Source organism: Malania oleifera, chromosome 9 (assembly GCF_029873635.1).
Source record: "Malania oleifera isolate guangnan ecotype guangnan chromosome 9, ASM2987363v1, whole genome shotgun sequence".
NCBI lineage: Eukaryota > Viridiplantae > Streptophyta > Magnoliopsida > Santalales > Ximeniaceae > Malania > Malania oleifera.
Genome location: NC_080425.1, coordinates 23,577,902 through 23,598,502, shown reverse-complemented (window position 1 = coordinate 23,598,502; position 20,601 = coordinate 23,577,902). Strand labels below are relative to the sequence as shown.

The 20,601-nt window shown below is 35.8% G+C and overlaps 1 protein-coding gene across 2 annotated transcripts in view; it reads left to right on the top strand.

Annotated features, from left to right (window-relative positions):
- The first annotated feature begins 2,797 nt into the window (after positions 1-2,797).
- LOC131163644 (methylmalonate-semialdehyde dehydrogenase [acylating], mitochondrial) overlaps positions 2,798-20,601 on the top strand; it is a 47,726-nt gene continuing 29,922 nt past the window's right edge. Inside the window, exons 1-9 of one of the 2 annotated variants that reach the window (XM_058120279.1) lie at positions 2,798-2,964; positions 3,054-3,151; positions 4,447-4,518; positions 4,606-4,767; positions 4,855-4,933; positions 5,017-5,171; positions 14,164-14,227; positions 16,141-16,220; positions 16,669-16,734. In XM_058120279.1, coding sequence (XP_057976262.1) covers positions 2,940-2,964; positions 3,054-3,151; positions 4,447-4,518; positions 4,606-4,767; positions 4,855-4,933; positions 5,017-5,171; positions 14,164-14,227; positions 16,141-16,220; positions 16,669-16,734 — 801 coding nt within the window. In that variant the 5' untranslated portion in view covers positions 2,798-2,939. The remainder of the gene's footprint in view (positions 2,965-3,053; positions 3,152-4,446; positions 4,519-4,605; positions 4,768-4,854; positions 4,934-5,016; positions 5,172-14,163; positions 14,228-16,140; positions 16,221-16,668; positions 16,735-20,601) is intronic. The other variant, XM_058120278.1, reaches the window with a different exon arrangement.

The following is a 20,601-nucleotide window of genomic DNA, read 5'->3' as shown; positions in this document are numbered from 1 at the left end:
AAACTAAATACAATTGTGTGGTAACATGAATATTTATGTGCTATAATAAATACACAGTACATGTCATAGGTTTGAAATACTGATAATAACATAACTGAGTAAACATACACTTTCATAGTATTACTAAATCATACTGCATTACACTGTTCATAAAACCATCTGATATAACTAATAATTCTGAAATTTACCTAGGATGAATAGCTAACTGATGTCATGTATTACCCCCCATAATGGTTGTGTAGCTCGAAAGCGGGACTCGACAATGGTTGGCTGACCACTGTCGAGTCAAAAATGTCTATAAGTACGATGGGTCCGCCACACCCTGATCCAGATTGTTAGGTGGATGTCTACAACTCTACACTGAAAGCCACATCAACTATCCATCTCCCACCCCCTCTACTAGTAGGGGCAGTTAGCACAAGTCTGAACTGAACTAAACTGTATAGCTACGGTACCGTGCTTTTAGAACTGATCTGAACTATCATTCGGGTTCTGATAACATATAGTACATGATAATATACTATTTGAACATAAATAGATTGATAGCATTTTTTTGAATTTTGTAATAACATAAATAATTACGGTCTTGCGTCGAATACATTCATAACTGCGACCTTGCGCCGAAAACATGCATAACTACGACCTTGCGCCGAATATCAATCACGTCCTTGCACCGAGCATAACATACATACTGATCTGAATAAATGTATTGTTTATCATATATTCTGAAATCATAGTTTACTATATTATCAAGTTATTCTTGCAATAACTGCAAATATGTTTTTCTTGTTAAATTGACTTAACATAATACAGTTTGTATAAAATAATATTCATGCCACACATGCTGAATAAAATCATGAATTCTGTTCTGAAATCATATTTCCTGACATTTCATATTAAAAATACATATTCATGAGTACCAACAGTATTTTCCCAAATATACATTTTCTCAGATATACTGATGTATAATACATGCTTTCTAAACATATTTATGCTATTAAATAATAATAGTTTTCATGAAAAATTATTGCCTTAGTTTACTCCCTTACCTGACTACTGAAAAGCCCTTACAATGTCTAATCTTACACCCATAGGGTTTCCCATTCAACATCTTGAAAATAATATCTCCCTGAACAAAATTTCAGTATTTTTTCGAGTACTATATTTCCTACAACTGTAGGAAAACCAAATACTAAATAAAAAACCTTACTTTGAATTTGGGATGGAGTTTAAGTCAGCCATACTAACGATTCACTCCAGCAACCTTGAAGAAAACTTTCCCAGGAGTGTCGTGGTGGCCTTGGATCGTCGAACCGGCAAGAATCCGGCCCAGAATCTTAGAGAGAAGAGGGAAGGGACGAACAGGAGAGAGAGAGAGAGAGAGAGAGAGAGAGAGAGAGAGAGAGAGAGAGAGAGAGAGAGAGAGAGAGAGTTTCTGTGCGTAATTCTGCAGAAAAATTCGAGTTCAGGCTATTTATAAACCTGCACTCGTCGACCAGTCACGTCACTTTGTCGATAAGGCCATGAAGGAAGTTTGTCGACGAATGACTATTCCTCGTTGACGAAATTTAGAACTGAAAATAGCCTCTTGGTAATTTTTCGTCGACGAGACACGTGTCCCCGTCGACGATCTCATTTACAATTTTCTTTTTCTCCCTCTTTATTATTTAATCATTATAATTTCTTCGGGTCTCTACATATATATATAGAAGTATATATATATACAATATACATGACTAAATATAATATTGTAACGAGTTATATGATGCTAGCAATCTAGTTTTTAATTTATAGGGTTTATGACGATAAATACATATTGCGAAGGCATGTGGAAATAACATATCATACCAAGCAATAATTGTTAAGTTTAATGAATTACCATAGGCTTAATAATAATTTAAACCATAAAAAAATGCAATAAGATAGAGGAGCAAAATTTGGAATGAAAGGATCTTATTATTATTATAATTATTAAATTTTTTTTTTTGAAAAAAGAAGAATGGTAATGAGAAACAGATGGTTTAAGGTTGTAGAAAAAAAATATATATATAACGATGTATGCGAAAATTATACACAAAACAACTTATACTTTATTTTTTTAGGCTTCTCTGTATTTGATACTATATTTTATATCTTGTTATATGTTACCGAACACAATGGAGCATAAAAAATAGAATTGTTTGATCCATCTTCCAATTATTTTGCTCTAAATAGTAAGTAAGGTGAATTAATACTAACTTTAGTATAAAAACCAATAAAAATATAAAAAATAGAAATATACCAATCTTTAAAAAAAAAAAAAAAAGGAGCTTTAGGAACCGTAGAAGGCAAAAAATTCACAACTATATCAAATAAGAAGCTAAAATGGGTAATTAAAATTATAAAAAAAATTGTTTCTTTCTGCCATCTAAAAGTAATCAATAAAATAATTTACATGTAATGTTAATATCAAATAGGTACCTTGGATAAATTTGTTTGGATGTGGATTGAAATTTGACTAATTAGGTCTAAATTCTATTATATTTATTATATCTTATAAATTTTTACTATTAATTAGGAAAAGTTTAAGTAATTTTTTTAATTTTTTTCCTTCAATCATCTCTCTAAAAATATCCTGTATTTTAAGTAATATTGTAATTACGATATTTGCAAATCATGAAATATAAATGATTTAATAAGATATTTTTATTTTAAAATTTTAATAAATTTTTATTAAAGATAATAATAAAATTTTAAAATGCGGGCCATACCAGAAGGATAAACTTGATGAGCTGTAAATACAAATCCCATACGTCTATACATATATATATTTTCTGGACTTACGTGCCAGATTAATAAGTTGTTCCAATCGCAGACCCACGATGCTTGCCAGAAATTAATATACCTCCTCACCTCCAGCTCCACTAGAAGACACTCGGGGGCTTGCAGAGCGAGGAAGGATGATCCAGGTCGCACTGCAGCAAGGTGAAGATGTTAATTCTCAAAATCACTAGAAGTTCAAGCTCAAACTCTAACTTGATTTCTTCTTCTTTTGTTTTCTATCGCGTTTGCAGGAAAACGCTTTCAGAATTTCAGGCTACAGATCTTTGCTTTGCGTGGTGCTTTGTTCTCAACTGCTGCCGAGCCGTCCTCCAAGCAGCAGAAGCCTCTGGTGGGCTTCTTCTTCCTTGGTTATCGTGATGCAAAATGATTCCAAAGAAAATGATGGGAATAGACTGATATTGGATACACGAATTTTCTGCGAATAGTTATGAACTGTTTGGACGCCGAGAAAACTGAGGGAAAGAAAGAAACGTTAAAATTTTCAAGTTTGCAGATTCTAAATTTTTTATGGCCGGCGGGCATAGTTTGTGGATGCGTGGGCCGTGAAAGTTAAAAGTACTTTTGAAACGAAAGCAACATTTTGATTTTGAAAGATTGGAATTTCAAAGCTGCTCCCAGAAGCAAAAGCTACTTCCAAAGTAGTTGCTAATTTCACTAGCGACGTTTAATTTGAAACTTGCTTTTGATTTGTCATTATTGTCATTCCAGTAACTTGTGCTCATGAATCATGCTCCTTCCTCCATTAATGATGTGGTCGCCAGTAAACATTATTTGCAAGACCATCCGAGTTTTGCAGATGATTTTTATTGAATCCAGTTCCATCTTTAAAATAACAAGTTGTTATCCCCATTTCCAATATGTACTTTGTGCTGGAAGCAACGAGAATGTTAATCATCTGTCTTTTGTTTTTGCATATGGTTTTTCAAATAAAAGTCTGGAAGAAATTCTCAGTTCTGTATTATTTATAGAAATATGGGTGAATAAGAGCTAGAGAGGATTTGGCGTCCAGAATCTTAATGGTTAGAGCATTGATGCATTATTGAAAAATCCGGCTATTGCAGCTGTAATCTATAGCGTTTGGCAGGAGAGGAATGGCAAGATTATCTGGCCAAGTAGTAACCAGTAATGCTGTTCAACAGTTTGTGCTCCTAATAAAAAGGGATGTTCAAGTAAATTTTCTGGGTTCATTAGATTTTAAAGAGCTAATGGCATGCAGATCTTGATTGATAGGAAGTTATCTGTGAAGAATGAGTGCTTGTATAGCTGGTAGTAGAATTGTTAGCAACTGTGAGTTTCTGCCTGCCATGTTCTTTTAGCTGTATTTTCTCTGTTAGATGTATGAGTGTTGTATTCTATTGGTTATCTCCTCAGGGGAGATTATTTCTGTTTGACCTGATTTGTCTAACATATTTACCTATTGCCAAAAAATTTTGTTTTGAGAAGTGGAAAGCATTGTTAAATAAGTGATAGCCTTGAACATGGAATTTTGAATGTTTACTTTCTTTATCTTCTTTTATTTCCTTGGTGGCTATATAGGACGTGCTGATTATGGGTTTTAGAGTTTGGCTATTTTTTTTTGGTTGTTGAAGTTGACTGAAGCACTCCATTGTTGAATTGTATCAGAGGGTTCCCAATCTCATTGGTGGTAGCTTTGTAGATTCACACTCAGTTGAATCTATTAATGTTATAAACCCTGTAAGTTCAGATAAGACCCTTCACTGATTGTAATAAATTGAGCCATTCATTTATCTTGTGGTGATTTATTTCTCCTTTTGATCGTAGGCAACACAAGAAGTTGTTTCCCAAGTTCCTTTAACTACCAATGATGAGTTTAAAGCTGCAGTGTCTGCAGCAAAACTAGCTTTTCCATTGTGGCGTAACACACCAATTCCTACCCGCCAACATGTTATGTTCAAGCTCCAAGAGCTTATTCGGAGAGACATTGTAAGTGTGTCTAGTCTTTAATTATATGAACTTTTCAATTCAACATATAACTTTGCTTAATGAACAGTCATTGTAATCTTGTTTCAGGATAAGCTTGCGTTGAACATTTCTATTGAGCAAGGAAAAACATTGAAGGATGCACAAGGCGATGTATTCCGTGGATTAGGTTAGTATTATCTTCACTTTTCTGCATCTTCAAGGAGTTTTGGTTGATTATTAGGTATGCAAATACCTGGGTTTTTCTTTTAGAGGTGGTGGAACTTGCTTGCGGTATGGCAACTCTGCAAATGGGAGAGTTCGTTCCCAATGTATCTACTGGAATTGATACATACAGCATTAGAGAGCCACTCGGTGTTTGCGCTGGGATATGCCCTTTTAACTTTCCAGCCATGATTCCCTTATGGGTAATCAGCTTTTCTCCATTTCTTTAGTGGTCCTTCCTTCATTTGGTTTTTTTGCAAGTTGTATTAGCAGAGTGCTGTTTGATATTTTAATGTTTGCTTGAGTGTTGAGTCACTGATTATATTTTTTAAAAAGCCCATATAGAAGCCTGTAGGGTTAATGCTTCACTTTTCTTATAGTCTTGCCATTAACAGATCCAATGCAATATATGAGGGAGAAAAAATCAAGAATATGTTAAAGAAAAACTGAGTCAATCAAAGTCCCAATTTCAGGAATTGAGAATTGAATCAAATTGCAAGATTCAGTGGAAATTTTTAATTCGATTCCACAATATATGCATTTACTGAAATTAATGATAAAAAAATCATTTTTCATGCATGTGTATGCTTTCTCTAACAATAGAAGTAGCAGAAGGAATAAAGAAAAAGTAATAGAAAAACTAAACCTTACTTTGTTTGAGGGAAGAAATCAAGAAAAAATAATTAAAAAAATTAAATTTTTTGTGTTTGTCAACAATAAAGAAAATCATATTTCATGCATACACTTTCTTTAAAAGAAAAGAGGAAAAAAAGAAGTAACTTTAAACAAAATTGATAAATAATTGAACAAATCATTTGAAAAACCAATCTTTGAATCTTAACAACACAACCACCTCAGCAATTCTGCCCGTCTTCTCAATACCAGAACACTATACTCCTCTAACAGTGAAGAATGGTTTTGTAAGGTAGTAGAAGGCCTACAGTTATGTTTTTTTTTTGGCTCAGTTTTAGCATAAAACTGGTGCAGAGAAGGAATGGAACGCGATTCTAAAAAAAGCAATAAAAAGGCTCTTTTAGGGTTTCAAACCAGTCAGGTTTTACTCGATCTGACTGATAGGTTCAGAATTATATGTATTGATTGATCAGATAGATGAAATTATAGTTTTGTTGAATAATTCAGTTGTTTTTTGATTCTCTAGCTATATTTGAATCTATTTCATGTGGAGTTGATTTGAATAATTCAGTTCGTGATTCTAACTATGTGTACATGTATGTAGAGCACTGCTGGTCTGCTGCCTCAAGGAATCACATTAGACGTTTTGACTTTCAACTCTGAAGCATGCGTATGATATAATAAATTTTTTTTTTTCAATGGAAAAAGAAAAAATATTAAGAAAAGGGAGAGATACAAAGAGGAGGATAATAAATCTTCCTAGGGAAAACAAAACAAAAGAAAAAACAATGAAGAAGCAATGAAAAAGATACAACAGACACTCAGCCTAGCAAAGCCATCCTATCCTGCTGAAAATCCTAGAAGTAAATTCCAAAGCAACTTGTTCATAGAGAAGGAAAATGATTATGTCGTAAAGCAACTGTTAAGTTATAGAATGACCACTTGAAATACAAGCACTTTCTGAACCAAATGCCCCATAACACTGAGTGTGCAACCATAACCTGCTATAATCCTTATGCCTCCCAAGCCTACAAAGAAGTCAACAGAATGGTCTCCAAGGAGCTTGAATGAACCCAACATTCACCCAAGAAGCCCAAAAACTTATTACATAAGTTCATAGCTAAGTAGAGATGAGAATCTGACTCCACTGTTAGTGTTGACTCTATTAACTATTGGTGTTCAGAGGTCTCCTAATCTGCAGCAGATTGTTGGTGTTAATTCTATTAACGGCTGGTGTTTGCACTACTAACTATTGGTGTTGCCCTTACAATTAGTCAAGAAAGCAGCGGCATTCACGTTCTCAGAGATCGAACAACTGGGGACTCTTCCCACCAGGAATTTAATATGGGGAATGAAGACGGGATAACTCTGAGTGATAGCTTTCTACAGACCCTATGAAGAACATGTAAATCTCAAATTGTTATCCATACTTACTTTTAACAACTAAATGCCACAAGGAAGAATTCTCTAGTAGAAACAGCCAAAGCCATTTAGCCAAAAGAGCTGTGTTTTTAGACACCAAATTTCCAATTCCCAAACCACCCTCCTGTTTAGACTTCCCCACCACTCAAATTATCAAATGATCCCTAAGACGCCCTACCCTTGACCATGAGAAATCCCTCATGATCTTCTCAATCTTATTAGCAACCTCGACTAGAATCTTGAAAAATGAAAGAAAATATAAAGGGATACTTGAAAGACAAGCCTGGATAAGCGTTATTCCACCACCAAGAGAAAAAAAGGTGGCTTTCCACCCATCTAGTTTCTTGGAAACCCTTTCTACTACAGGATCCCAAAAGCTAATAGATCTAGGGTTACCCCCCAAAGGAACCCCAGCATAGGACAGCAGCCAATCCAAAACACTGCATCCCACCTTTGCAGAGAACTCCCTAACACTCTCAACAGGCATATTGATAGCTGTGATACCGCCTCTTCCCCATATTAATCTTAAGCCTAGATACCTTCTCGAAAATGTGGAGACCCAAAATATTCATAGAGGTTTTATGATCCTCTAAACAGAAGATAGTTTCATTGAAAAAATAAGGGTGCAACAACCTAACCCCCTCTCTCCCTACCTCCAGACTTTTCACCAAAACTCTAACCACTGCTCTATCCACCTTACTACTCGAAGTATTAGCCACAAAACCAAACAAAAATAGGGAGAGAGGGTCACCTTGCCTAATCCCTCTCATTGCCTTAAACCATGGTTTAGGCTCGCTGTTCACTAAAACCGAGTAATTCACATTATGCAAACAGCTTGTAATCCAACGCCTCCATCTCTCACCAAACCCCTTCCTCTCAAAAATCCTATCCAGGAATTTCTAGTTCACTCTATCATAAGCTTTCTTAAAACCCAACCTAAAGATGATTCCCCCCTTCTTTGTTCTCTAAATAGTCTTTTTTATTTTTATTATTTTTTTGATATTCTTTTGATTTAAAAGCAAAAGTGAGCATTTGTTCAATCAAATTTTTAATTTGCTTTTGTTTTAGAAATATTAACATAACAAGTTGTTGGTTTCGAGTTTTTAGGGTCTATTTGGTATCATTTGTTGAGAATTTCACTTGTGAGTTTGTCGCACATTGGAAAAATTGAGTGGATGGTGGGTGTTTATATACATGGTTGGGCCCAAGACCCAATAGGCTTAAGCTTTTGGGTTAGGTTGGTGCTCACCCATGTGTATCAAGTTCACCCATGAACTTCTCTGGTACTAACAAGTGGTATCAAAGCCAATGGTTCGTAACTCTAGGTAAGCGACATCGTAAAAATAAAAGTCAAGGATTGAAGCTAATTCTCCTGATGTGTTAACAGTTGGATGACCAAGTGTGTGACTGAGACCAATAAGGATCATTTTGGCTAGGAAGATGAATCCGAATAGGGTCAAGACGTGGGAGATATGATTGGTTCGGAGGCACGTGGAATGCAATCCGAGGCACGTAAGTCACCAGTGGTAAGGCTCACTTGAGCAACTGTTGGAGAATTGTGCTTACTCCCATAAGGGAGATGGATTCTGTTCAAGGGGGAGCAGTTGGAACTCACAAGTGAATGAGAGATTGTTGAGAATTTCACTTGTGAGTTTGTCCCACATTGGAAAAATTGAGTGGATGGTGGGTGCTTATATGTATGGTTGGGCTGAAGACTCAATAGGCTTAAACTTTTGGGTCAGGTTGGTACTCACCCATGTGTATCAAGCTTACCCATGGACTCCTTCGGTGCTAACATCATTTCTGTTTTCTGTTTCTTGTTTTCATTTTTGGAGATAGATTATGAAAATAAGTTTGTTTACATTCTCAATTTTTTGTTTTTGTTGTCGGTTTTCAGCTATTCTTGAAAAAATTGAAAACTAGATTTGTGATTTTCAGCTGTCATAGCAACTAGCTACTATAATAACTTAATATCTAGAATTATCTTTTGTGTATTAAATCATTTATTTCATACATAATTTTTAATTAAAAATAAAATAAAATGATTAGATGAATTTAAAATATAATTAAAGTAAAAATACCAATAAATTTTAAAAAATATCAAAACTAATAAAAGATATTTAAAAAATGTTATCACTAGTTCTCAATTGTCATGTACAATAAGATTATTTTTTAAAGTGAATTTTGAAATATAATAATTAACTAGAATAATTATAATAAGTTTTATTTCTATTATAATATTTTTTTTTCGTGAATTAAGTTCCATTACATTAATAAAAGAGGCAAAATAGGCTAAATAATCGAAGGAGAAATCAAAAGAACATATCAAATGGCCGGATTAGTAAAAACAAAACTCTAACCCCCTGATTGGTTTGTTGAACCAGAACAGGAATGGAATCACATTCTTGTATTTGGTTTGTGGAATCTATGATTCCACCTGGAATACTAATTCCTTCATTTGAGGGAATTGTGATTCCTGTCCAAATGGGCTTGAATCATTTCTCATTCCATGGAATCAACCCATTTCCCATAATACCCTCCCATCTCCATTTCTTCTTCTTCTTCTTCTTCTTCTTCTTTTGCAGTGAGTAACCAAAACAATGACAACATCTCCAGCGATGTTGCTCCCCAAATACCCTTACCCATTTGGACTCCATTCCCCTCCTCATTACAAACCTTCAATCCTCAGCTGTGGTCGGAAATGGTAGCCATGATCTGCAGCCGGCAGCCATGGTCGGAGCAACAGGCTTCTCAAACAGATTACCTGAAGAAATTTTGAAGCAAAAAATGAATCCAAAATAAAAAAAGTCATTTTAAAACTTGAAAGGGTATTTTTGGAAAATATTTTATTCTTTAGTCCATTCCCATCTCTATTCTATGTGAGAATCCAAATGCAGTAATGGAATTTTTATGTTGATTCCATTCCCATCTCTATTCTATGTGAGAAACCAAATGCAGTAATGAAATTTTTATGTTGATTCCATTCTAGTCCTGATTCCATTCCCATTCTCATTCCATTCCTATGTATTTTCATTTGCAAACCAAACGGGGGGTAAAGATCAGGCAGGGAGTCAAAACTTTTAAGGCTTATGCATCTACCTTTAACATAAAAAAGTACTTGGCTAATGACTCCATCAGTATTTACAGCCCCCCCTTAAAAAATGAGTAAGTTTCTTGCTTTCCAACTGTAGTATATGGAAGTAGTCCATGTTAGTCTGCAAAGATCATCAAAACATGAGCAACTTAAAGAAGTAATCCAATTTAGGCTAACTTCCTAGAATTGTGAAGCCGCAAGCTTATTAAACTCAGCAGTAGCAGCCATATAAAATTTCCCAAAACATTGACATCTGAAAAATATATGATCTTTTGTTTCTTTATCAACTGAACAAGCTCTGTAATTTGAAATTGTTCCATCCCACTATTAAGTCTATTGGGCACTGCCAACCTGGAAATGAATGAGAATCTGGGAACATAATATTTAAACCATGTAGACTTAGACCAAATAACAGTGTTACCTCCCAAGCATATGTAATTGAAAACTTTTCACTTGAAGTTAGGTTCCAACTGATTCTATCCTCAACCCCTATGTTAGGAGGAAAACCAATATTCATATTGAGGTTGTCACATTAGCTGAGGATCTTCTAGGCCATTTCCGTAAGCCTTCAGTTATTATAGAACTAACAGTGGCATTAGTTGAAAGGCCAAGTTCAACTAACAAATGCTCACCATAATGATGAATGAGAGGACTGAAGGAGTGCCAGTTATCAAAGAATAAATATGTAGATCTGCCATTGCCAATTTTATGTTTAATATGTGGGTAAATCTGGAGGGCGGGCCTTGGATCAATGGTAAGGTTGCTCCTTTGTCACTGGTTGAACACTGGTTCGAGTCGAAGCAAACAGCCTCTCTGCATTGAAGCAGGGGTGAGGTTGCATACACTGTGACAACACTCCCCCTACCCTTGCAAAGCGGGGAACCTTGTGGCTCAGGGACACCCTTTATGTGGGTAAATCTGGATCCTGCCTTTCAGAGTTTGCTTACATGACCAAGAACTCCCAGCTGTAGCCTTAATAACACATGAAGTTCTGCCTTTTAATTTATACTTTTGAGCTGCATATATGTCATAGCATTTTCATTACTGAAACTGTTCTCTGTATATTATTATTATTTGAGTCAAGGACAAAATGGACATTTGTTCAATCAAATTTAAAATTTGTTTTAGTTTTAGAAATATTAACCAAACAGGTTTGTTTTTAGTTTTCGCTTTTAGTTTTTGTTTTCATAATTTATAGCAGTGATACCAAATGACCGCTTAGTTTATGTTTCTGGTTTTTTCATAATTTTTGACAGCAAGCAGACCCTAAGACTTTAAAGGGTACCCTCGAATCCTAGTAATATTATGCTTGAAAAGTTCAAAATCATGCAGTTGGCCATCAACCTTGACAGAAATTATTAGAAGATGAGAGGTCCTTATTTGAACCCTCCTCATGGATGGATTATGCATAATGGTGAAGGGCATGCTAATGGCAACCTGGCCCAGCGGGAACTGGAGGGCATTTCAGAAATAAAGAAGGGTAATGGGTGTTTGGTTTCATGTCCCATGCGATGTGCCTGTCATAATGACCAAGTGGAGTTGTGGGCCCTTTGTAATGGTCCAAATATTGCATGGGGTTTTGGTCTTAAACATTTGATTTTAGAATCTGATGCTGCTACTATCCTTTATTTTCTAGCCAACAGCCAACTGAGTTACTGATATGGCAATACCCATCTAGTTTCAGTCTAATCTCAGAGTGCCAGCGCAATATCAGCAGAGGTTGGTGTTGCTGACTTCAATACATGTGCAGAGAAGGCAGCAGAAGCGCCGACTGGCTAGCGAATCTCAGTATTCACACTGCCTTGCATCCTTTTCCTTTTCACAAAACCCGTCCTGATTAAACCCTAGAATCTTTTCTGGAAGAAGGCTGAAACGATACATGCAAACTGAGTAACAAAGAATGCTCACCGGCCTCCATATCATTGAAGTTTCTATGAAAATGAAAAATCTTGAGAAAAAATTCCCTGTCAAGAACCAAGAAAAAGATATGGGCATATTTTTCCTTTTTTGATAAACGAAGATATTTGTTAGAGAGAGAGAGAGGGGGGGGGGGGAGAGGGTACAATAATAAAAAGAAGGAAAACAGGGAGGATAAGATATCCTCCAGAAACAACAGAAAAAGAACAAACTAGAAAACCATAGAACAAAGGTTACATATCAGCTTTACTCGAGCGAAGCAACTCAGCCCTGCTGTAAATCTTCCAGAGGTAAGAACATTGCTTTTGTGAGACAGTGGTTGTCACACTTTCCCTTGGAAGCTAAATTTTTTGGCATAAGGTGATCAAGAATAAATATGGTGTGTGGGAGAATGGTGGGACTCAGGATGCTAATATTCTTATAAAGGTACCTCGAAAGCCCTTGGAAATTCATTTTGCAAGCTTCATCCAAATTCTTTTCATTTGTTAATAATAAAGTGAGAGATGGTTTCTCAGGTAAGGTTTTATTTTGGGAGGTTTTATGGTTATGGGGGCATCCTTTTGGTAGTTGCATTCCCCTGCCTTCCATAGCCGCAAGGCCTACAAATAATCCTCCCAACTCACTAAGTGATTCCTCAACCAACACAAAAGCAATGGAATTCCCAAATCACAAGTACTAACACGGACATAGGGACACTTCAAATTCTGAAAATGGACGATGTGAGATGGCAAGGGCATGACAATATACGCCCTTCGACTGATAGATGAGTTTTGAGGACTATTAATGTCCATCACTCAGATGTGCCTGGCATGGACATGGTGGTCAACTAAGAGATGAGAAAAGCACTTGAGATATCAAAAAATAAGTAAAAGAAATAATCTTTAATATTCAGCTTAACTAACACCTAAAGAACTGTACGAGCCACCTAAAAAATTGTAATGTTGTGTAGCTTGTTGAGGACGTGCCAGAAGTCCAGTTCACACGATTCTTAAAATGGATATGCAAGTAAACTCATTCTTTCTCGACCTGCCCTTTCAATTGTCCTTCTAGATGGGCAGTATAGCGGCTAAACATGTTCAATCAGTACTAAAGCTGCTGACCTACAAATCCAAAGCTCCCTTGGAGAAAACCCAAGCAGTTCCTGCCTCACAGATTACAAAGTGCGTGCGCTAAAGAAATTGTAGAAAATATTTTCCATTGTCTCTTCTACATGCACACAGAAAATTTCAAGGAAAATGGCTTTATTTTCTTCTGAGACGAGGTAGAAGGTATTGATCTTAGTAAGAATATCAGTCCTGGTGGAAGTCTTTGCTTTGGGAGGACTCTTGGGTGCTAGCTTAGATGGTGAAGTTAATGTTATGGGAATTGGAAAACATAAAATCATGATGTGAGATTTTGTTTATCCTCGGAAGCGAATGCCAAAATTAGTGACCTGGAGAAAGCACATTATCATGCTTAAAGCCACTTGGCAGGACAAATGAAATAACATCAACCAAGGATGCAAGCAGAAGGATGATGGTTTAATCTAAGTGAATGGGATGGTTCAAGTTAAGCGTTTGATGTACACTGAAGTCTGGTCAGTTTGGACAGAGGGAGAATAAGAGACTGACTATTACTGTTAATACTGGCTAAAGTGACTTGAATCCCATTTGAAGAAAAAAAAGGCTAGTTGGGTAATGTCGAGTTGTTCACAAGCCCATGGAAAGGCTAGAAAGGAAGGCAGACCGGTGGCAGCATAAATGTTAAGAAATTACTTACTGCTGTGACTAGTTGCATGTTTTGAGTAGTTACTAGAGGAAGTGGAAGCATCTAAGTGGTCTAAGGAAAATTGAAAAAACTCACCAAACTGAATGGAGGCATTTTTTAATTGTTTTTTTTTTGATTTGGACGAACCATAGAGGGCAAACTGAACTGAAACTGTATTATATTATTTAAAAGTGCTTTCATCTACATAAAATAACTGACAACCATGGACTTGGAAAATTTATAGGAGTGACATCTAGAGGGGCTCTCTGTATGCCATATTGTTGAATAATGTTACTGTACCAACTGTCTTGGTCTTTATAGTACTTGACCAACTTTCGTTTTGCTCAATGTTAGACACTTATTTATTTATTTATTTTCTGCAGATGTTCCCGCTTGCAGTAACATGTGGTAATACCTTCATTCTAAAACCATCAGAGAAAGATCCAGGTGATGCATATCTCGTACCCTGTAATTTAATGTGTAAAATTCTAGATCATTAGCTTCATTCTTCTTTTCGATGCTTAAAACTCTGGAACAAAAAAAAGAGAAAATTTTTTTTTTTTTCTGTTATTTTGGTCAAGGATAACAAGTTAATACCTCAGTGTGTCTATCCATAAAGTTGTGCCATCGCAACAGGTCACACCAGTTGTGACAATTTTCATATTTCAAAAGGGCTTATTCTGTTTATTTTTTATATTTTAAAACTAGACCATCTAGTTCTTAATTTGAACTTAACCGGCCAGGCATAATTTTAACAAGTTGTTGTGAACAAATGTTGGTTATGTGGAAGAAGCAAATCAATAATTTGTTGGGCTTTTGTGGAGCCTAGTTATGTTTTGATTTGGATGACGACCCGACCTCTATTTAATTAGAGATTTCTATCCTAAGGCTTAGTCCATGGAGCGAAGGCTTGGGCCGTGAGGTACAAGCTGTACTTGTGGGGGTCCGGGGGCAACGTCCCCAGGGAAAATTTTTGGAGCCCATTTGGAACGGAACCCTAGGCGCAACATATAAAAGGGTGCTTTCGGATGATTAGGGTTTCGGTGGTTGTATCCGCGAGAGAGAACGAGAGCGAGAGAATTGTATCGCCACACTCTCTGTGCTTTCTTCCTGATAATATTGAAATCCCTGCAACTCCGTGGACGTAGGCAAAGTTGCCGAACCACGTAAATATTGTCTTGTGCGTGTGATTGAATTTTTCTTTGGCGTTATTCTTTCTCTATTTGTTTCTCACAGGTTTCAGGAATTTGTTCGTATATTCCTAACATAATTTGCACATCTTTTCTCTTTTAGTGGTAAAGAGTCTTTTTCTGTAAGTCTTTTTTCTTTTTGGGTTTTATTTTTGGTTTATTTTTCTTTTTCAGATTGCTGATTTCCAAATTGATTTATTAGAGATTTTCCAATGCTGACTTTAAGTTAGCTTTCTAGTTAAAGGGTTTTGATGTTACTAAAGATTCTGTTTCGTAATATATTGGTCAGAATGTTTAAAAGGATTCTTTGACCAAAGCAAGAGACATTTTAGTTTTCTACCACAACCTCTTGCGTAAACTCTATATATATTTAGGTTATGTTTGGTTTGTGTAACACCTATTCCTAAGAATAGACATTCCATCAACCAAATGTTACCCAGTTTTTAATCTGCAACAAGTGGTTGATCGAGTGATTCACCTGCGCCTGCATTTCTTAATCCAAATTCTCAGAGTCAGACATGCTAAAGTGTGAAGTTACAGAGCCTGGTTGCTGTAATCCTGCAATAGGCTGACTTATATTGCTTGTCAGGTTCTGAAAAATAGAACTACTGAAATTTTAAACTGCCTGCTAGTGTTAATGTAATTCTACACTGTTTAGACGTGATTTTTGGTACCCAGTTGCAAGCTCACTCTCCCCTAATTGCATATCAGCCATTGGGTGGATTATCTTTGTTTTTGGTATTTTGAGCATGTGTTTTTTTTTTTTTTTTCCCTCCTATTTAGTTGGCTGCGGAGGCATTCTTTGATTTTTCAAGGTGATTTGAAGGATGCAATGTTTTTGCATTTTTGTGATTGCTTGGAATATCATGAGGATGCTTTTAAACGAAGACTTTGTGTTCTATCAAAAAATGAAGACCTTGTGTACAACATTGAGATGAAATGTTTATTCAAACGTCAGTCTGCCTTTCATTTATTCCTTGAAGGCCATCTCACAAATGGTTGCTTGCTGGGTTCCTCTGTTCTATGTAGATGCTGTGCATTCTGTTTTAAGATCCAGTTTTTATTCCTTTTTTTTAATTGTTTATGCCAAGCTGTTACAACTTACATGTGGATAAGACATTGAAATTTCATAATTGCAATTAGGAGTGATAATCTGTTTTTTGTGTTCAGGTGCTTCTATGATGCTTGCAGAGTTGGCATTGGAAGCTGGTTTGCCAAATGGTGTCTTAAATATAGTTCATGGGACCAATGTATTGTAGCTATAATAACTGTTTATGATTTTTTCTTTTAATATCTTACCTAATTCCATTTAATGGACACAAGGATAGTGCGTGAATTTTATTGAACTTCACTTGTAACCTGTGAAGTCTTTATTTAAATTTGTTACCATTAACCTAGGAGCTTGTAGTTCCAACCTTGGATTTGGATTTGTATGGATTTAGACTAAAAACTTAGTTAAGTATATAATTAATTTTGTCCCAACCTGTCCCAACTCCAAATCTGAGGCTTAAAACCCATGCACCCAGACACTTCTGGAAGTATTTCCACTGGACTGTGCAGCCGTAGCTTATGCATATGCACATTTTGTCATGGTCTACAATCTACAGTTTAATTCTCTTTAATTGTTTGATCAAATATATAAACTTGTGAGGTTTTTTGATACTTTGAAGTTACTAACTTGTGCATCAACTGGGGCAGGACATAGTTAATGCTATTTGTGATGATGAGGACATCAGAGCCATATCATTTGTTGGTTCAAATACAGTAAGTTTACTTAGTTTATATTCTTCTTCTTTCAATATATATATATATATATATATATATATATATATTATAACACTTGCATGCGAAGTTAAGATATCCATAATCTTTGGTTACTTTTTAAGCAATAGGAATAAATTTTTTTTCACAAGTTGTTTCTTGTTGTGTGATGCATCTGCTTTCACGAAAGTTTATTGTGGTATAAGTTACTGCAGTGAATGATAAATTATCTTCATGATCTATACCTGAAAACTGAAATTTTTAGAAGTTAAATTCACAGATTTAATTGATTCATGTCTTAGAACATCCATTTTTTTTTTATTATGATTTATGAATTTATTTTTTTGCATGTTTTGTTGCAATAGATTTATTTTTTACTAGTTTAGGATGCAAATTTGAGTTGGTCAGTTAAGAAGTATTAGTTGGAGGGAATGGGATGTTAAAATGGTGAACTGATACTGGAGTGTGATGTGGTTGTAGAGTAATGTTAGGTTGTAAAATTCAATGTGATGGTTGTAAGGCCCATTATTTTATATGGATTCAAATATTTTGCAATTACCAGAAAAATGACATTCAGATGAGTTTAGTTGAATCAGATGTTGAGATGGATGGTTCTAATATGAGTAAATATTGAATAAGGAATGGTTGCATATGTGAGAATTTAGGGTTGCATTAGTTGGGGATAGGATGAGAGAACTGGTTAAAGATGGTTCACACATAATGAAGACAGGATGAGAAAAACTGGTGAAGATGGGCAGCAAAGACACTACACAGGAAGAGTGATTTGATTGAGATATAAAATCCCACTAGCACGACAGGATGATTAAGAAGAATGTGTGTTGAGGTGGTTTAAAAAAATTATTTAGTTTCTATTCGTGCTCGAGAAAAATCCTTCTTGGAATAGATGTGGATTAAACTTCCGAAAGAGGTAGTTCTCTGGTTTGCCAATGGTCTGCCAGATTTTGTTCTATTGGTTAGGGGTTCTCGAATGGTCTGAATAAGGAATATGCTGTTTTGGAGTTCAATTAAGTGGACTAGGGTGGGAATTTTTTGGACTTAGTGTTGGGTTGGAATGGTAAGATGTTCTCTGTGTTTATCCCTGGTGGAGCAAAAGGGGTTGGTTGGTACAACTTCGCAAGAAAGTTCTGCGAATTAGCCAAAGAGGTTGGGTTTCAATTGTGAGGTGCAGGCGTGGGTAGACCTTCAGAGCCCAGATATGTGGAGTCACGTATGAAAAGGAAGGCAGGTGAAGGAGAAGTCTGTGAAAGCAAGTACCAACAAGGAAAGCAGGATGCTGCGAATGGGATAGATGATAAGTGCATTTGATGTGGGGCTAACCTCGAGTTGAACATTGCAGGGTAGCCGATGCTAGAAGATTCCCGACCAAAGGCGCATGTTCATATTGCTCAGGCAGTTGGGCGTGCTGATAGGGCAATGGCGGCTAGGGTTTTGGATGAGGGTGCAGCTCCAGTTGAGGTGGCTAGGGTTACAGTAGGGGAAGAGGAAGATAAAAAATCTGGGCTGGGCTTGGCTATTGTATTGGACCTGGGCAAGTTAATGGAAATAGGAGGGGCCTCATTTTTATATAAAATGGGCTTATTAATTGGACAAGCCCATAATTTGGAAGGCCCTATTTTGGATGGCCAGTCTAAGGGAAAGGATGATTGGGCCATTCATAAGGGGCTGGCCGAAGATTTTCAGGGGCCTATTTTGGATAGCCAGTCTAAGAGAATATACAGGTGGAGAATATAGGGAAGAAGGATTGTCACCCATCTGTAATTGAAGGCCTAAATCTCTCTCCAATTCCCTAAGATTCAAGTGGAACTGATCATCTCATGGAGTAATCACAGGAAATCGGCAGTTCGATTTCGGAAAAGTTTCTTGACAACAATAAGGGAATAACTAAAAGTGTTAAAAAGTGGTTGAAGATTCTGGTTTTGCAGAGGGACAAGCGGATGCTGCAGCAAAGGTTTATAAAGATGATGGTGTTTTGGGTAGTTTATCTGATGCCTAAGACATTAAGGCAAAGCCGCAAAAGGATCTAAGGTCCCAACATTTATACTTGTTGGAAGTTTGTGCAGATGGGTGTGGAAATGAAAAAAATGTTCAAAGATAAGAGAAGGCACTCTGGTGAGGTTGTGCCAAAGATTTTAAAGAGGAATTTAGGAGAGTTAGGTATTGTGGAAGGCAAAAATGCTAAGAAAAAATGGAAATTCTTGTAATAGGGTTAACAAAGGAAAGAAGGTAATGAAATGGGGGGATTTATTAGATAATGAAAGTGATGGTCTCAATGAGTTTGATTGTGGGGGTTTACTGTTGGATGAAATTAGGCAAAAATGTGGATATGTTTCTGATTCCAGTGACGTTTTAGGGGACTGATCATACGTACATCCATTCCCTTTGGAAGGATTGGAGGGGGTTTCTATATTTGAAAATGATGATTTGGTTAATGAGATGCAGTGCAAGGACGGTGTTTGACCAACACCTGTGGAGGAGATTTCAAGGAAGGATTTAGAAGTTCTAGATCTCATGGATAAATTGAATCTAAAGTTTTGTCGTCTTGGGAGAAATGAAGCATGTATTGATGGGTGTAAAAATAGAAGCTAAAAAAGGGTCAAAGGGAATTAGCTAACTTGAAATGTTTGGTGAATTATGAAGGAAAAGGATTGGAGAGTGGGTTCCTTGTTTAATTATTAATTTTATTTATTATTTTTTCATTTTATTTTATTTTATTTTTATGAGGTGGACTTGTCCTCTTTCGTGGTAATTTCTCTCTCTATCTAATGTACCTTCCTTTATTATCCGAAAGAACGGACAAATAATTTATTTTAAGTTTTAACTGAAAGGGTAGACTTGAATTATGCTGAATGGAGAAAAAGGAGTCATGTGGCCAACCCCAAATAATCGGGAATTAGGCTTTATTCTTGTATTTAATTTCAATATAGATTTATTCGGCCATCAAAACAGGATGTGGTGCAAAGAGGAGTTATTCTCTTCTCAGACCTGGTCTTAGCTTTATAACAAGTTTCTCACTTTTGACATCCACCCTTAGATGTATAATCCCCTGTACATCATGTACATATAAGCTTACTTTTCTGTGGTAATTTCTATATCTGAGGGGCTTCAATTTATTTAATGCTTATTTCACAGTCAGTCTCAATTTGAAGGCTGTACTTGTCAAATGTTAATTTAAATGTCTTTTTTAGTCATCTTGCATCATCATTATCATTTAACCTGCTTGTAATTTTAGCAAATAAAATTTATCAGGTTTCCTGCATGAATGATTCTCTATCAGTTATTATATAAACAATATCAACAGCTAGAGGCGGATCTACATCGTGTGAGCTATAGCCCTCACTCATCTTATAGAAAACCACCAATATATATATATATATGTATAATGTGATAGGCTTAGAAAAAAGGTTTAGGGGGATTGCACCCACTCAGCATGGGATCTAAGTCCAAATGAACAAGATTTGGGGGCTGATTTAATTTTGTTCAGTTTATTTTATTTTATTTGGGATCTAATTCAAAAATAAACAAGTTTAGATTCCTAAATTCTAGCAATATCTTCTAAAAATTTCATTAGAAAATTTAGAGCATTGAGTGAACCCTAAATTGTTATTTTTTCCATATGGACCCCAAATTGTTGGATGAATGATTGCTAGCCAGTTAAATTGAGAGAGAGATTTTCAATAGCACTACAATTTACGAATAAGTTGATTATGGAGCGATTCAAAAACATGAAACCTATTGAGGGTATAAGGTGTATGTTTTTTCAAAATGAATGTGAAAAATTGACCCTTTTTTTTAAAAAAAAAATAAAAAATAATAATTAGTACTTCAATGCTATGTCAAAATTAATAATGT